This window comes from Columba livia, chromosome 7 (genome assembly GCF_036013475.1).
Source record: "Columba livia isolate bColLiv1 breed racing homer chromosome 7, bColLiv1.pat.W.v2, whole genome shotgun sequence".
In the NCBI taxonomy this organism is placed as follows: Eukaryota; Metazoa; Chordata; class Aves; order Columbiformes; family Columbidae; genus Columba; species Columba livia.
Window position 1 is genome coordinate 31,537,686 of NC_088608.1, and position 16,233 is coordinate 31,553,918.

General features: G+C 40.2%; 1 protein-coding gene across 4 annotated transcripts in view; it reads right to left on the reverse strand.

Moving 5' to 3' along the window:
* The window catches only part of ERBB4 (erb-b2 receptor tyrosine kinase 4), a 626,958-nt gene that overhangs the window by 94,901 nt on the left and 515,824 nt on the right, over nucleotides 1–16,233 (reverse strand). For all 4 annotated transcript variants that reach the window (XM_065069063.1, XM_065069064.1, XM_065069066.1 and 1 more), the window contains exon 20: nucleotides 4,548–4,733. In XM_065069063.1, coding sequence (XP_064925135.1) covers nucleotides 4,548–4,733 — 186 coding nt within the window. The remainder of the gene's footprint in view (nucleotides 1–4,547; nucleotides 4,734–16,233) is intronic.

Sequence of the window (16,233 nt, forward strand, 5' to 3'; positions counted from 1 at the left end):
CCCCACACCGCCAACTTGCCAGGGAGTGTGTTTGGGCAGCCCTTGCTGAGAGAAATTATATCAAACATACTGAAATATCAATACACACAATCTTTTTTTTTTCTTTTTTTTTTTTCTTTTTTTTTTTTTTGTTAAATCTTCCTGATTTACATGTACGTCTCACACACTGGCTGACAAGAATTCACCTACTGACATTTAACTTCTAGGCTCGTGCTAACCTTACAGAATTTGAATCTCAATCCATTTCTCAAGTAGTCAACACTGTGGTTGTTCATGAAGCATCCTTCCATACCCTAAGGTCACCACGTTATCACTCTTGCTCCCACTCTAGGAAGTATCTTGACACATGAGCATAGTTTACCACTTTAGTAGACAAACTCCACAGAAAATTGCTGTGCTGAACTGAGAGCTAAAACGTTAAACATTTGGTCCCTAAGTGAGACAGTACACACAGAAGTGAGACACAAGGAGATGCCTTGTGCATCTGCAAAACAGAAGGGAAGAACCCCCTTCGCTCAGCTGCTGTCTAACAACCACATTTTATGCAGAACGCTTAGGGGCTACTCTATTTTTATAACTTTCATCATAAAATGAGAAGCTAAAGCTTCTGCAAAGAGAACACAATTACCCTACAATGATATAACAGTCAGAATAAATTCAACACAATCTGTGTATGCAAAAAGAAAAAGCATCCAAGCTATTTTCAATTGGCAGTAGATAATACTTAATAACTGCCCTATCATCAACCTTCAGAAATGATCTCCAGAGCCATATGCAGGTTGGCAACCAGGCACGGTGTCTAACTAGTTTTTCCATCTAGTTGTACAGAAGTAGAGACATATGGAAATGAACAGCCTGGCAGAACAAGTGAACTCGGAAGCAACGACTTCGATAAATAAATGCCTGCACACTGGCAGATGGAGAAAAGCGCAGTAGGGAGGAACTGTATTGCAGCAGCAACTTCATTTTAAACGATTCGTAAAAATCAGTTTGAACTTCAGAATTGAGGTATTGTTGGGGAAAATTCTCACCATAAGAAGAGGGAAGGTGAAGGTAGAAAGGTGTACCTAACAAAAGATACCAGAAGCTACTTCAGGGAGCAGAGAACAGAGCTGGAAGGTTACTGATATTTTTTGCCTCTTATTACATTGCTAATCACAGTTTTAGCAGCTTTCAGAAAGACACAAGTAATCATTCCCAAAAGTCTAGAAAAGCAAGATGCGGAGAGACATTCTCAAGCTGTGTGGCACAGCCTGAAATGTGAGCACAGCGGATACAGGTACATGGGACACACAGACCTTCCCCGCAGTGAACGGAAACTTGTGCTCGATGCAATAGCCACCTTCTGCACCCATTCCTCTGGAGACCAGCCTATTTGTACACAAACTGAATCTTTCCTATTTGCAGGCCACAGACTGATTCCTAGGCACTGTTAAATGTTACAGATGAGTGGAAAACAAGTATTACTATTACCCTGCTGCTAGCAGGGGACTAGCACATTTATTCCACTTTTTGGGCTAAGGGGAATCCTTGTCTGGTGATCTCAAAGACTGTTCTTCCTACCAGTTCTGAAATATTTTCTTGTGTATGTTCTCTAACCCCAATACACATCACAGTCTGAGAGACAGGAAGGGAATAGGCATTCCCATATCCCATCAAAAAGCACAATGCAATGCAGAAAATTCTGTGCAACGTTTGCATTACTCTTATATGTTATGCGGTGTGCATGGCCTCATACGTCCCTGTCTCTTTCCTCTCTTCACCGATAGCCTCCTATATGATAATTAAGATATGTATCTTTACGCATAGATGCAACCTGATGGGGAAGATTATCAACATGCAACTGTCATGCAAGGTTTTGAAAGACAAGAAAATAGAGAGTTAAAGGTACATATTAATTCTTTGGAGTCTACTTCCATGATAGGGTTGCACCACGCTGGCATGGTATGCAAGTAGCTGGTACCTGCGGTGACCTTCTCATCTGTAAAGAGTCATCCCCCCTAAATACCACCCAATATGCATCCCAAAGCAGCAAAACACAGAACTCCCTGTCAGACACGTACTGATTGTCTCCATACCAACCACTGCAGTAAAAATAAAAGAAGGGAAAGAGACACATGAAGAAACGGAATATAAAATAATCCAGACAAACTGCAATGTCCCAGCGTTAACATGTCTGCCATATATACCAAGTACTGCACGTTTTCAGGAAAACAGTCACTTGCTGCTGTCCCCTTTATGGGTAACCAAGTGGATGAGCTTCATGCTGCAACACAAGGCCAAGGCAAAAATAACCTCAAGATTATTGTGATGTGGAAGAAGATGAGTTTAACTAAACTTCAATAAACTAGATAAACTTTACTAAACTTCCCCTCAATAACAGACCAACTTCTGTTATAAAGAAACTCCCTTTCTCTTCCTGTCACTTTATCAGTTAATATTACACATATGATCTCACTTCTTTGCACTAGTTGGTTACCCTCCACCTCAGAACTCAAATATCTGTAATACCTCATCTTCTCCTCCCACATCACGCAGTGATCGAGAAAACCAGCAGGCAATGATTTTCAAATGATTGTACCTAAATCCAATGCCCACATTATGCTGAAACCCCTTACAATGGAAATCAGTTTGGAATCTGTTTCACTTTGATAGGAATCACTGTGGGAAAACATGACCTGGCTCCCACAGACCCTCCCACGGATGTGTCAGCTCTGGAAGCCTCCACTATGGATCAGGCTATTGGCTTCTCTAAAGCAGCTGCCCACATAAAGTCCATGGCAAAGCAAGTACAGCTATTAGTCCAGTGAGTCAATGGCCATATGCACACACAAAGTGAAAATAAAGGTGGGTTATCTTCTCACGTATGCCACTGTGTATATGTTTTGTAACAAATAATAACAGCCACTATCAATCAAGAGAATGGAGAACAGATGGGAAGGAGGTTGTGTTGAGAGAAAGGACTCAAACAGGAATATGTATTTTCTCCCCCACCTTCCTCACTCTGATAACAGCCCTCAACAAACCCTTGCAAATCTCCAGATACAGGCAATCCCCATCAGTGTGCTCCAATATTCTGTGCAACTCTGGCTGCTTTACCACCACAACAGAATCACAGATACTAACACATCCACAAAAAGTTGCAACGCCAAAATGTGGGTTCGGGAGTCCCCCACCCCTCCTATGGATGAACCCATCTACCCAGCATTACGGTCCTTTCATATACTGTCGCCTTCAGGCAGGTTTGACAACAGATCTGATCCTGGGAAGATAATAGTCCCTATTAATGATGATTTTGCATTTAAGTTTTTAAAACTAGTGAACGTTTACTTGATGGCTGCTCTTTGGTCCAGCAAAACAATTGCTGAGTCTCCAGGTTTCTCTCCAGTGCTAAAAGTTTAACATTCCAACTTGAATTAAGACTTCGTTATACCTGTTGTAGCAAATTCACTTCAGGTGAAAGATTTAATACAAGAGGGCAAGCTGTGGCACACATTTGTATGTAAAAAGCATTTTCACCAAAATAATCTAAACTTTTCAATAACTCTAAATAAAAAGTAGGTTCCAGATTCACATTTGTAGTAACATCATTGTACACAACTCTGGTTGCAAAAGCCTTTAAAATATATAAAAACTATGGCCCTCCACACTGCTACATCTTGTTACCATTTGCAACTGATTATCAATAACTTGGTCTTGGCACAACACTGAATACACAAACACACCTAAACCACAGGTAAAACATTGCACAAAGGATTACACTAGGGCTTTGTTTACAACCTATACCCTGTTCCACCTCTGCTGAAGTGCATTCTGTATCTGAACGATACTGGCTTCACTCTTGCTCCTAAAACCCCACAGCAAGGCACAGAGCATTATGCCACAGCAAGCAAAGCAGGATCCAGCACTTGAGATTTCCCATTCTGCAGAGAGTAGCAATATTACCCCCTAACCTCAGCTGTTTTGATAGGTCTTAAACACAGCAGAACCGTGCTAGTTCCCAAAGGAGTGATGTGAAGTGAATATTTATCTTCTTGGCAACGTGGGGGCAGACAACTGATGGCATATCAGAATTTAACTGGCAATGCAGATTCAGAAAGGTTGAAAACTACAATCAGGTTAAATTGGTATCTATGAATACTGAACAGTAGTAGAGGTTGAAAAATACTTCTGTGCTCAGTCCCCCCAAATGTCACACAGGGGATTTCTTCCTTCACTTTCCCCTTCTCCTCTGTAAGATCCCCCCTGCCCCCATTAACACTGAGTTGGAAAGACAGTCAAGAAAAATACTCTGGTTTACACATCAACAAGTAATCTCGAATAGTGTAAGTAGCCAAAAGTGTGTATTTCAAGAGCTACTCAACCTTCTTGAAAACAAAAACACGCCCAAAAAGCAAACCAACCAAACCACAAAAAAACCCAAAAGGGAAGGGTTTTTTGTTTTGTTTTTTGTTTGTTGTTGTTTTGTTTTGTTTTTTTTTTTTTTGCATGACTGTTTTTCAGTTAGTTATGAAAATGACAAAAAAAGAGCAACATGAACTACATACCTTAGCTATTTGGACACACCAGTTTAGCAGAAGCTGGGAGCCAATATTATCCTTATGTTCATGAACATAATCCAACAGGCAGCCATGAGGCATCAGCTGAGTGACTAGTTGGATGGTCGGGCTCAAGCAGACTCCCAGGAGTCTCACCAGGTGTGGATGGTCCATGCTGGCCATGATAAGAGCTTCCTGTAACAACAAAAGTGACCCAGTTACTCCAGTGTGCTTAAACACTCTCTGCATAGAAAATCTCCCACAGAGTGTCTTAAACGGGATCAGTGTCCCCTCAGTACCACGAATTCCTATGTTGTCTATCCAGTGCTAGGCATATCTAAGCAAAATCCACTCTGATGTAGTGAGCCCCAAGCAACAGGTCACATTATCTAAACAGATCCAGAGAAGGCTCAGATCAGAAATCCTGCACTGCCCTATATTTCCTGTCCCATTACAGCCACAGAAGCAAAAATGTAAGTGTGACACACTTGACTTTTCTTAAAGGTCTCATTAGTCTTGTTTTACTTCCCTTAATTTTGTTTCTTTAATACATTTTCCCAATTTGTGTTCAATCCACTGGTCATCAGCTTTTTTTTTTTAAATGCAAGCAAACTATGCCACTCATGTAGTGAGATGGCCAGTTAGGCCTCATTTAGCAAGATATTCGATTAAGTTGTGCTAAAATCCCTTACTGGATCAGACATTTCACGCTTCATATTTTATAAGCTTAAGCATGTAGCATTTATGTGTTGATTGAAGCTTTCCCAAAGTTCAACCTGCGAAAGGTTACAAATCAGGAGGTTAACTGTGTGCTTTTCAAATGTGTCTGATGCTCAGAGTCCTACTGAAAGTCATCTACTTTTATTAGGCCGTTAGGATACAACCAGCCCGCTGTACAGCAACAGCCTGAGCTAGCAGTTGTGATTGTGCAGCAGCCGCCCAGCCGCAGGAGCAGTGCTGCCCATCTCCTGATGTTGCCACAAAACCACTACAGAACGCAGCAGCTTTCTACATCTGAGCCTCTCAGCTCAGCTCCTGATTCTTCCAAAGTCCTCTCCCAAGAGATCTTAGATGAGTTACTTCATTTTTTTCCCATGCTTCAGCTTCCCATACAGTAAACAAGAAATAACATTCATTTACTTCTTCTACATTTTATTTTTCTTTTCCAGACTGTATGTTTTCAGCTAGCAAGCTGGGTTGTCCAATACCAAGGACCATAACTTAATCTTGGCTATGCTACTCGGCCCAAAAATTGACAAATAGCATGGGAACTCCTTCCAAAAACCCTGCATATCTGTACTTAGAGGTGATGCCGCCATCACAAGCAACTGGCATTCAAAAAGGACATTCACTAAGCTGAGACTTCCATTTCAAGACCACTTCATCATGGCAATGGAACAATGAAAAGTGAGATGAATCTATGGTTTTGTAGAGCTATTTTTGTTCTCTCTCTTTCTCAAAAAACCTATATGACATCTTTCTGACAACTTAAGGAATAACAGCTGTAATAGTGCCAAAGAAAGAAAGAAAAAAGGATGAGAAAAAGTTGGCATCAGAGGAACACAGCATACCCCCAACTCATAAAAGGCTTTTTTTTCTTTCTTTCTTCCCTATATTAAGGCAAAAAAAAAAAGGCCTGGCAAGTAGGCTGAGTTTGTATTAAAGGAAATTGCTCATCATAGTACAAAGAATATTTGAAACCAAATTGCAGCGTATTTGCATAATAGTTCTCCCTTTCTTTCCCTCTCTTTTTTTGTTAAAACTAAAAGATGAACAAGGCTCTAATTGTAGGGTTTCTTTTCCCCCAATAAGAAAAGAGCAGATGGTCTCCATTGGGGGGAGCATCTTCTTCCTTTTTCTTCCCAAATGTATGTGAAGAAGTAAAACAAACAAGTAGGGATTATTTGATGAGATGACTGAAGGAGGAGCTCTGAGGAAGATTCCGATGTAACAAATTAGAAAAGGGATCTTAATTTAAATAATTTTGCTCACATTCAAATTAACATAGTTCTTGCTCACTCAACTCCTATGCATGGGGTCTCTTTGAAACAATTTTAGCCTCTCTTCTGCTGTTACTAGAAAATGTCACTGAAGGTCACCAAGATAAACACCTGTTGACAGGTGCATTATCCAGTTTCAGAGCACAAAACTACTCTCTTTTTCTTTTTATCCCACTCATTTTTCTCCTGCAGGTGCATAAGGGGATAGTACTTGTACTCTCCCTCTCTGAGTAAAGGTAAGAGTTCCTCCAGGAACGTGGGACAGGAGTACTTTTCTTTATAATGAGGACTGACTGGAATATAGACAATATATTCTCTTTGCTCACCAAGGGACCAGATGGAAAGCTTTGAAGCACGTGCTCCATTAGTCTTCAGCTACTTGCCATTTACAAAGTCTGAGTCCAAAGGAAAGACATTTCTGTACAATATTAAAAATAAAGAGTGCCGCTTGTCTCATTCTGATGTTATGGGAAAGCACATGTTCTTCCAATAGTTTTGGGCAATGGTTCCAGAAAAAAATTTAAATGTTGTTAATAAAATATTATGGACAGCTCTATAATGAATTGAGACACACAACAGAGAGCAAGGAAACCGTCATTATAGATCTGTGTCACTAATGGATACTCATTTAGCATGAATCCTGGCTTCACATAGTTGTTCTCATTAGTAAAAATATTGTTATTTTTATTGAACTTGCATCTACAGGAGAACTAAATTCAGGCTTATGTCTAACCAGCACAGCACAAAACACAAAGTAAAAGAGAATGCAATTGTTCTGCTAGAGCCTAATTAGACAAAACAGACAAACAACAACAGACACATTATGACTTAGTAGCATTTTAAAAACCTGTTCAGCAAATAAGGAATATGAGCCCCCATTTTAAAATGTTTGGACATGAAAGTTGCTGTAGCTACAGTCTCCATGGCACTTAGGCACTCTGCAGCCTGGTTCCCAATTAAATTTTCTAAAACATTTAATCAGGTAAGGCACCTAAACCCACAGCCTTGGCTGTCTGACACAGGCATCTTTCAAAACTAGCCTCTACAATTTCCCATATCTTTTGGTAGCCTTGCAGATCTTGTTTCTGTTGGCACAATTCTGGCACAATTTCTGTTGGCACTCCGTTGGCACAATTACACAAATGGTTTTTAAACTGGGTCTATTCTAATCTAATGCAGAGGAAACTGAGGTACAGAAAAGCACAACCTACTGTTCACAGTCACACCGGCAGCCTAGAGCAGAAGTGGGAACCGCGCCCCAGATCACTTTATCTTTCTGTCCTGAAAAAATTCTTGGAAGGTTGAAATAAAAAGGGGAAGAAGGGAGATAAATGATTAAGATATGGTACTTTATCTTTACCCCAGGAGTCAAAGTCTTTGTAACATCACGTGCTTACACTAGCATCTGAGAAATGACAGGAGTGGTGACGGTTTTGAAAGGCTCCTATTGCACATCAGGCACTCTTCCTCATCTGTCTGCAGGAGCAAGAAGTCTCATCTCAAGAGTAAGTCCCCTGCCAAATAGAATCTCTTCCTGGAGTTTCTTTACACTGTTGTGGCTCGGGTATTAGTTATCACAGCAGTGTGTGGCAGCCATACACAGGATGGTTGTAAGCAAGCCAGCTTACACACAGGTAGTAGCTGTAGAGCTCAGCTGGGCCTTACCTCTACGATGTACTTTGGAGTCTACGGTGAGCCCTGAGCAGCTGAGGCTAAGGTAATATAAGATCTCAAATGAGTTACCTAAAACCAAGACACTGTGTGTATATTCTATTCACAGCAGTGCTTACAGTGTTAATATATCCAAGGGGAAGCCTGGTAAAGAAAGACTTTGATGCAGAAGGCAGCTAATCCAGCAAGTAGCTTGGGAAAACCATTGTTGTGTCCTCCTAGCCTTGTCACAGAGAGAACAGCAAGTGACTTTAATAGAGCCTTCTACGTTCAACTCAGCATTAAACTTATCAGATATGCTATATATATAAAGCAATCATATCACATTGACCATTCCTCTCTTCTACCCCTTTGAAATGTGATTGAATGATTGCCACATAAGCTCAACTCCTGTGATTTATATACACAACCCTATACTAAACAACTATATTAAACAATGACATAAACGTTATTTTTTGCTTCACACTGATCCATCTGTCATGTGCATTTAGTAACACACTAGCATATCCAAGAAGGGTGAGTTTGTAGGTCCTGGTGAGACATCACCAGACCCATGACTGGTTTCTGTCAGCACAGCTGTGTCAGTAAATTCTGACAAGGAGCAATTGCGAAACCACAGTGAGCAGCCAGAAGAAGCACCGAGCACTGGTCATTAGACCACCAAAACATGCTTAGACAAGCAGAACTTCACTCATGAGAGCTGGCTGTCACTGTAATGATACAACGCATAGTTACGTCCAGGCTAAGAGCACTTGTGAACACAGATGATGAAGGGAACTAATGACTGAGTGCTCACAGGTCACTTATGTCACCTTCATTCCTTAGATGGCTTTGAAAATCCCACTTGTTTCCTGATCTATCCATACTCTGCAGTCACGTTTGAAATGCCTTTAATTTGACTGCTGTTTCTGAAAAGTAACTCAAAATCCAACTAAAACAGTATTTTCATTTCAGCCTTCCAGAATGTGGAAGAGATACAATTCTCAAGACTGTAAGGAGAAAGGATGCTCTGAGTAACACCTTACAGCATGTCTCATAAGATGGCATTTAACTTCCCCCTTTTCTACTTTGATATGTTATTGCTAACAATTACAACTGAACATAAATATTAGCCAGCATGATGGTCCCTGAGGAGCATCCTTTGATACTGGCTTTGTTTCCCTGACCATTTAGTTTGTAAACCAGTGGACTCAGCAAGGTACATGTGTCAGCAAAATAATGCCATACTTATGTCTATGTTGAAAATTTATCCCCCACCCAGAGTGGTCCAGAATACAACTCTCTTCCAGCATATGTGCTCGTTAATTAGTACACGAGTTCAGTACATGGTCAAGCATCCCTGGGCAGACTGTTCCTGAGATGGTAAAGATGGTATACAGGCAACTCCTGAGACCCCTGGGGCCCTGGAAGGGGGAAGAACTGACAGCAAGCCACCACCCTGCCCAGTGCAAAACCATGCTCTGAAGGAAATCTGAACATCAGAATCAGTCAAGAGACCTTCCCTGAGCTGCTTAGGGGGGCTCTGAAACATGTTAACAGGTTGTGTCATTAGGAGTCCTGTACTGTGTGGTGAATCTCAACACCTTCCAATGTAGTGCTTGATATCCTCACCTTCTTGCTGTTGAAGATTTCATCTAACCAGAGAACTGGCACTTGGAACAACATTATTTCCTTATATCAGATCTAAATATCTGGCAGAAAGGAAAAGATACTCCTTCTGAAGGTTTGCTGTTTAACACATGAGCTTCCTGAGCATCAATAACCGTAACACAGAGAGCACCAGGAGAAGTTCACTTACATACAATCAACACCCCTTCCAGTGCAGGGGAAACATGCTCCCTGTTCCAGAGAAGTATCACAGATCTGCTGTCCCAATTCAGCAAGCCCAGTTAAGCCAGATGAACATATGCACCTGACAGAGTTCAGTAAGCAGGGACAAAATCTGAAAAATCTTTGTTTCCCTAACCTTCTGCTTCTAACTGTTCTTGCCATAAAATAACCTCAAACAAAACAAAACAAAAGCAGCCAGGAAAGAACAATCCACCTGTTTTTCCTAATCATTGTTGAATAAATAAACGTATTTAAAAGCTGACTTCATACTGTTCTGTGCATTTTTCTGGAAACATAAGCCATGCTGTGGTAACAGGAGAGATACTACAGTGAATATACTGCTTTTTACATTAATTTTACAATGCTTCTAATGGCTAGAGCAAACACCTGTCTGGAACGCATGTCTGACATGCTTCAGGGCAGACCTGATTACAGTCCAACATATTTTCAATGCCTTTTGTTTGTCTCCTATGTCTTACCAATTTTTTAGGTTATAGCCAACTTAGCCTATGCAGTCTGCACAACTACTTAAGCTGAGAGACAGCACAATTTATATACTCCACAGCACACATGCCCACATTTATGGTATGACAACGATACTCATTTATTTCCCCTGTACTTCCTATGCAAGATGCTGTTTTCCACTGCTTTACAGCAGCGCTATACTTTCAACCCTTGGGCTCCAATTTTTCACCACTTGGGCAGACACTCTCTGGAAAGCTTCTGCTGAAATGTCTCAGATGCTTCTGAAGATGAAATGAGAGATGCAGCTATAGGGACCAAAAAAGCGTATCAGAGTTCCACAGCGGGACCGTAGCAAACAGAGGGAGGACGGTAACAGCATAAAATGCCAGGTCTGCTTTTCCAGGAACCATTACAGCCAGTTAGGAGCAGACACATTTAACAGGGCACTTTCAGGCAAAAGTCTCATTTGGGGACTTGGCAACAGCTTCTATAACCAATTTTACTGATGTGTAATACAGTGAACAGCACTTGAATGCTGCACGGACAGATTCAATCCTGAGGTTACTATTGCAGGACTGAGCTACACGCTTTAACTTGGCTCATGTGAATGCAGCAGCATAACCTGTGTCCTGTGACAAAACAGGTTTCTGTCACTGTGCCCTCCTGGGAGATGGCGACAACACCTAGGTCACGTACAACAAATTCTCTCAACATCTCACTGAGAATCAGGGCTAAAGAGGAAATGAAGAAAGGTATTTAAAAAAAAATAAAAATAAAAAAATAAAAAATCCTGTATGTTCACATTCATACTCCATGTATAAAGCAAGATGAATACTTACAGTATGTCCAGTTACACCAACAGTTGTTGCACAGAAGTGTAAAAATGCATATTCAGGTCCAAATCCTATATTCACACACATGACGAACTGCTTTTTCTCTGGGGAAACATTTGGTTTGGCTGGCATAGCAAGAAACAACTAGAGGTCTAAGTCAAGGCCCTGTTATGAAGAAAGGCTAATGGGTTGTTAGTTACAGTTCTGCACTAACCATCCTCTCCTTGAAACTGCTTGCATGCTTCCTTTGCTTTAGGAAGGTCTATGGGAACAGAGAAGGTAACAGTTATGAGCCTTGTTAATTCGTGTTTCCTCAGAGCCAGGACAAATTCTTACAATTAGAGAGACTACAGGCTTAGAATGGATGGTTCTGGGCTTTGTAGACACATAAGACATTTGACCTTTTTTAAGTTCGGTTTCCAATGAGGAGCCTGACCAGAGGTCCACTGGGTACTAAGCAGAGTCACTGCATGCTTAGACAGGAGTACAAGTGTGCTGCACCGTTAAATGGTAAAGTTAAGTCATTCCTTCGGAAAGTTCTGGACAGTCATCTGTGCCACTACACCCAACACTTTACAGGATAAAGACTAAGAATGAAAAAGAAAAGAAAATTCCACAGCAGGCACCACACACTGTGGTGAAATATTTCAAGCCTACCTTAGAGAAGCAGTAGGTCTTATTCATGCAGGAACAGATACCTTCATGCGCTTATAGAAGCAAATCTGGCTCACTATATATTTTGGGGCAACATAAAATAAATTAAAACAAACGAAACCCCACAACAGTACTGTGATCCCTGTCTTGCAAACACTGAGGGCACGGGCAACCATGCTGACTCCAACAGGGCTCAAGTGCTTAAGAGTTAAGCACATGCTCAGACGTTTGAAAGTGAAGGAGACATTTTGTAGAACCCACACACCATATGCTCCTTACTTCTCCCTGATGACTTTGTACTAATTAAGTCTCTCAGTTCATCAGAGCCTGTGTGAGACAGCTGAGGAGGAATCTCAAGTCTAAAGGAACAAACCTCTAGTGTATAACAAAGTAAGTGAAGCTTTTCCATCAAACACCCAGTCAGGGGACAATTCCTACCAGCCTTTCTGTGAATCTTGCCTGGAAACATTGATTCTGGTGATTAGAAGGAAAACTCTAGATCATTTTCAGTTCACTTTTATGCATAAATGGCCACGAGCTCAGGACATCAGTAACTAGAATGTTTCTGTTTAAAGCCATCAAGAGAAGTAACAGTGGGTTTCAGACTGGCCGTTCCCCCTTGCAGACTGGGTGTAAATGGTTCTGCAGCATGGACCCCTCTTTGTAAAAACTTTCTGACAAATGTTTTACTTACAGCTTGACACACATCATTATTTCAGAATAGTCTGTTAAAAGTCATTTGTTTCTTACTATTTTGATGCAACCAGCAAAAAATGTTTGACGTTTTAAATGTACAATCTAAAAAAAGCAATAATTTCAACATTATTCAAACAGGAGAGTAAAAAGACCTTACCACTGACCAGCTTATAAACATTTTCAGACTTAGCGGCAGATTTCTTTCAGAAGGAGGGAGTTATTGCTTTAATTTTTTATTTAAGATGAGTGATGACAAGGTCTCAAGAATGAGTCATAGAGAAAAAAAAAATCTATCAAGTTCTCACTCTTTTCTAAAGAGTCTTAGAGCACTGCTTTGAATTTTCCGGTATCACTGAAAAGCTTGACTTTATAATCACACACTCAAAGCTCCTTCCTCCTTCAGGATCAATTTAAAAAGACAGCATCAGATTGAAACCTAATTTCATCAAGTGTACTATCAACATTAAGAGTTGTTTTAATCAAAGATACATTTTGCCCATAACCCAGGTATTTAATATCTCACAACTGAGAATTCAAAATAGGCTCATCTCCATGCTTCCCTCACTTCTACTCAGTTGCATAAGAGTATCACACTCGGGACTCAAGTATTGCAAAGGGATGATGATATTTAAACAAAAAAGGTTTCATTTGACTTAGATGGCACACTCATGTTTTGTTTTGTTTTTGGCCAAGCTGGCATCAGTGAACCATGAAGTCATGAAAAGCTGTCACAAGTTTCCTATAGTATAGCACTTTCTTCCTCTCAACATTACTCTACCTGCTATTTTCTCCTGAGTTTCTACAGTTTTTCCTCCATCCCGTTCTTCTCTACTTTCTTTGTTCTTTCTTTTACCATCCTGCTGACCTGCTCCTTTCCTGAAGATAAAATTAAAAATCTTTAAAAAAAAAAAAGTTGTTACACCATCAGCCTTTCTAAACAGCACTATTACCTCTTTGGGATGACTTCTATAAAAGTGAAGTAGAGTTACACAAAATTTATCCATCCTACTTATTCCTTGTTGTATGCATTTACATTTATATTTTGAAAATTTTGTTTTTAAAGACCTATACTATTGTGGTATGTCAGCTGACTGGGATCAAAGAATAAGCTGTGCCTTCAAGAGGTGCACTGTGAAGCTCAAAACGACACCAAGTTGCCAGCTCTTTGGTCATCCTCAGCAGATCCTGTGCCAGTGAAACTCCAAAGCCACAGCAAGCTGCTGCACATCACCAGAGGCCTTACAGGGGTGTTCCCTGAGAGAAGTTGTTGGAAGTCAATAAAGATGGCATGTTTAGATTGTACTGTGACTACATAGACAAGGAGAAAATGGGTATGGGCAGATATGGGCAAGCCAATATGAATTTGAAAGTGACCTGGAATTTTGTCTCATTTAGACAGGCAGGGAGAGAGACAGACATCTCTGTATCTTAAGACATCTTTCAGGACTGGACTATATAAGGATATTACGTGACAAGAAAATGCTTTCTCCGTGTGACACTTTTTATGTCCACGTGGAGCACTGACTGCCACTCATGTTTTCAGCACTAGCTCAACTGCAGACCAGAGGGCTCATATGCAAGTTTTAGTTGAGCTAAAAGCATTTTTATGCTAACACAACATGGTTTAAGACACTTCCTGGAGCTGTAGGACACTTTGAGAGCTTGCCAAGCTGCCACATAAACATCAACAACCTCTGGTTGTCTAGAGTATCGATCAGGTCTATGTTCTTATCTCAACGACAGCACTATCAAGAACTTAAATTGGGCTCTCACTTGAGAGAAGAGATTAGTCACAGAAGGACCAAAAGCATCTTCCCAATCTGCTTAAAATCAGACAGGACACAGAATTCAGATCCTCAGAAAAGACCTAGCACTGGAAAATGTTTCCCATCCTTTACTCAGCTACATAAGAAATTGCCCAGTTCTCCCTGCTGTCCACAATGACAAAGGAAAAATGTTTAATATTCTAATTTGGATGCAACAACATTCTTGTCTAATAAACATAGTCTGACTTTTGAAACAACCAAAGACTTCAAAACAGAAATCCAGCAGATTTCATTGAGAATAGGTATTTCAGTCACTAACATATTTCTAAAACATTGTAGCTGAGGAATTCACTGGAAAGCTTCAGCAGTAACTCTTCCTTTTAGTTCCAACAAGTTAATACATTTTACCAAGAAACATTTGTTCATTATTTTGCCAAGAAACCATTTCAACAAGGAAACTCACTCTCTTTCCTCATTTCAAACACACTTTCTTTCCAAGCCTCCTCCAAACACTTCCATTACTAAAATTACATATCAGAGGACTTGTGTTATTAGTAGGTGACTCTAGCCACTAGCTCGGCTTCAGAAAACATACAAAGAGCTAAATTCTGCTTTTATCTGCATGTAGAAATCACGGCACCGAACTCCAGCAAAGGGCACTCCCCAGCCAGCAAAAGCACCCTCCAGGTCAGAGAATATTTCCAGATGGATTCAACTTGGGGATTGCCTGACGTTACCTCCACTCCCTAAATGGAAGACTGGGAAACTGCCCATAGCTAGTCTGTGTTCCATGTGCCCCTACTTTATTGAGGTCTGATTTCCATCAGATTAAACTGTTATTTGACTGTACCTCAGCCATTTCCTACCATTGCATTGACACTGCGCCAGATCACAGGATTTACCAATATAAGTCAATCAATGAATGGCTTTGAAGCCGGTGTTGAGCAAATGCAAGAGAGCTGCAATTTGTCAACGTAGCTCAAAAATCTACATAACTGTATTTTCTTAAACTTTTTAATATCATTTGTCATGCAAAACATTAAGATCAGAAGAGGCCTTGGGTCTACCTGAAACCTATTCAATTGTATTTTGTACAATTTTGTCTATGCAATTAAAAACCTGATATTCTATATAAAGCAGAAACCTTCAGGATACAATTGCAATCACCTTACAAGGAACAGGTAAGAATACCTATTCTCTCTTCTGTTGCTAAATAGACAATTTGCCTTATATCAAGTGTTATCAGCTTCTTTAAGATACCTGACTTGGGGGCAAGCACTGACTGATAACAAGAGATGTTTGGAAAGAACATTTTAGACACCTTCTCAGTGGCTAATTAGATAAAGCAGCTTTGTCTGGAAACAAACCTCATAGAGTATGTCTTTCTCAGTAAACATTTCAAGCTGATTTAAAACCAGAACATAATTAAAAATAAAAATTAATTAAAAAAAATAAATAATTTCCTTAGAAGTTATGAGATCTGTGTTGCAATTAACAGAGTCCCATTTATAAATGGGTATAATAACAATCATTTCTCTACCCTGTATCTGTGGTATCCATCTTGATTGAAAGCCTTTCAGTTCAGGGATAAGCCCACCATGTTTTCACAGCACAAAGGTTTTCTAATCTTAATAGTTCTAAGAGATGCTGTACATTACAATGAGAAGCAGCACTGAATTTAATATGGAAAATATTGCTCTGCAAAATCTTGTTTATTTCTTGAACTACAGTTTCAGCGTTGAAAGACCAAGCATTTCAAACCAGCAATTACTGTTCTGTG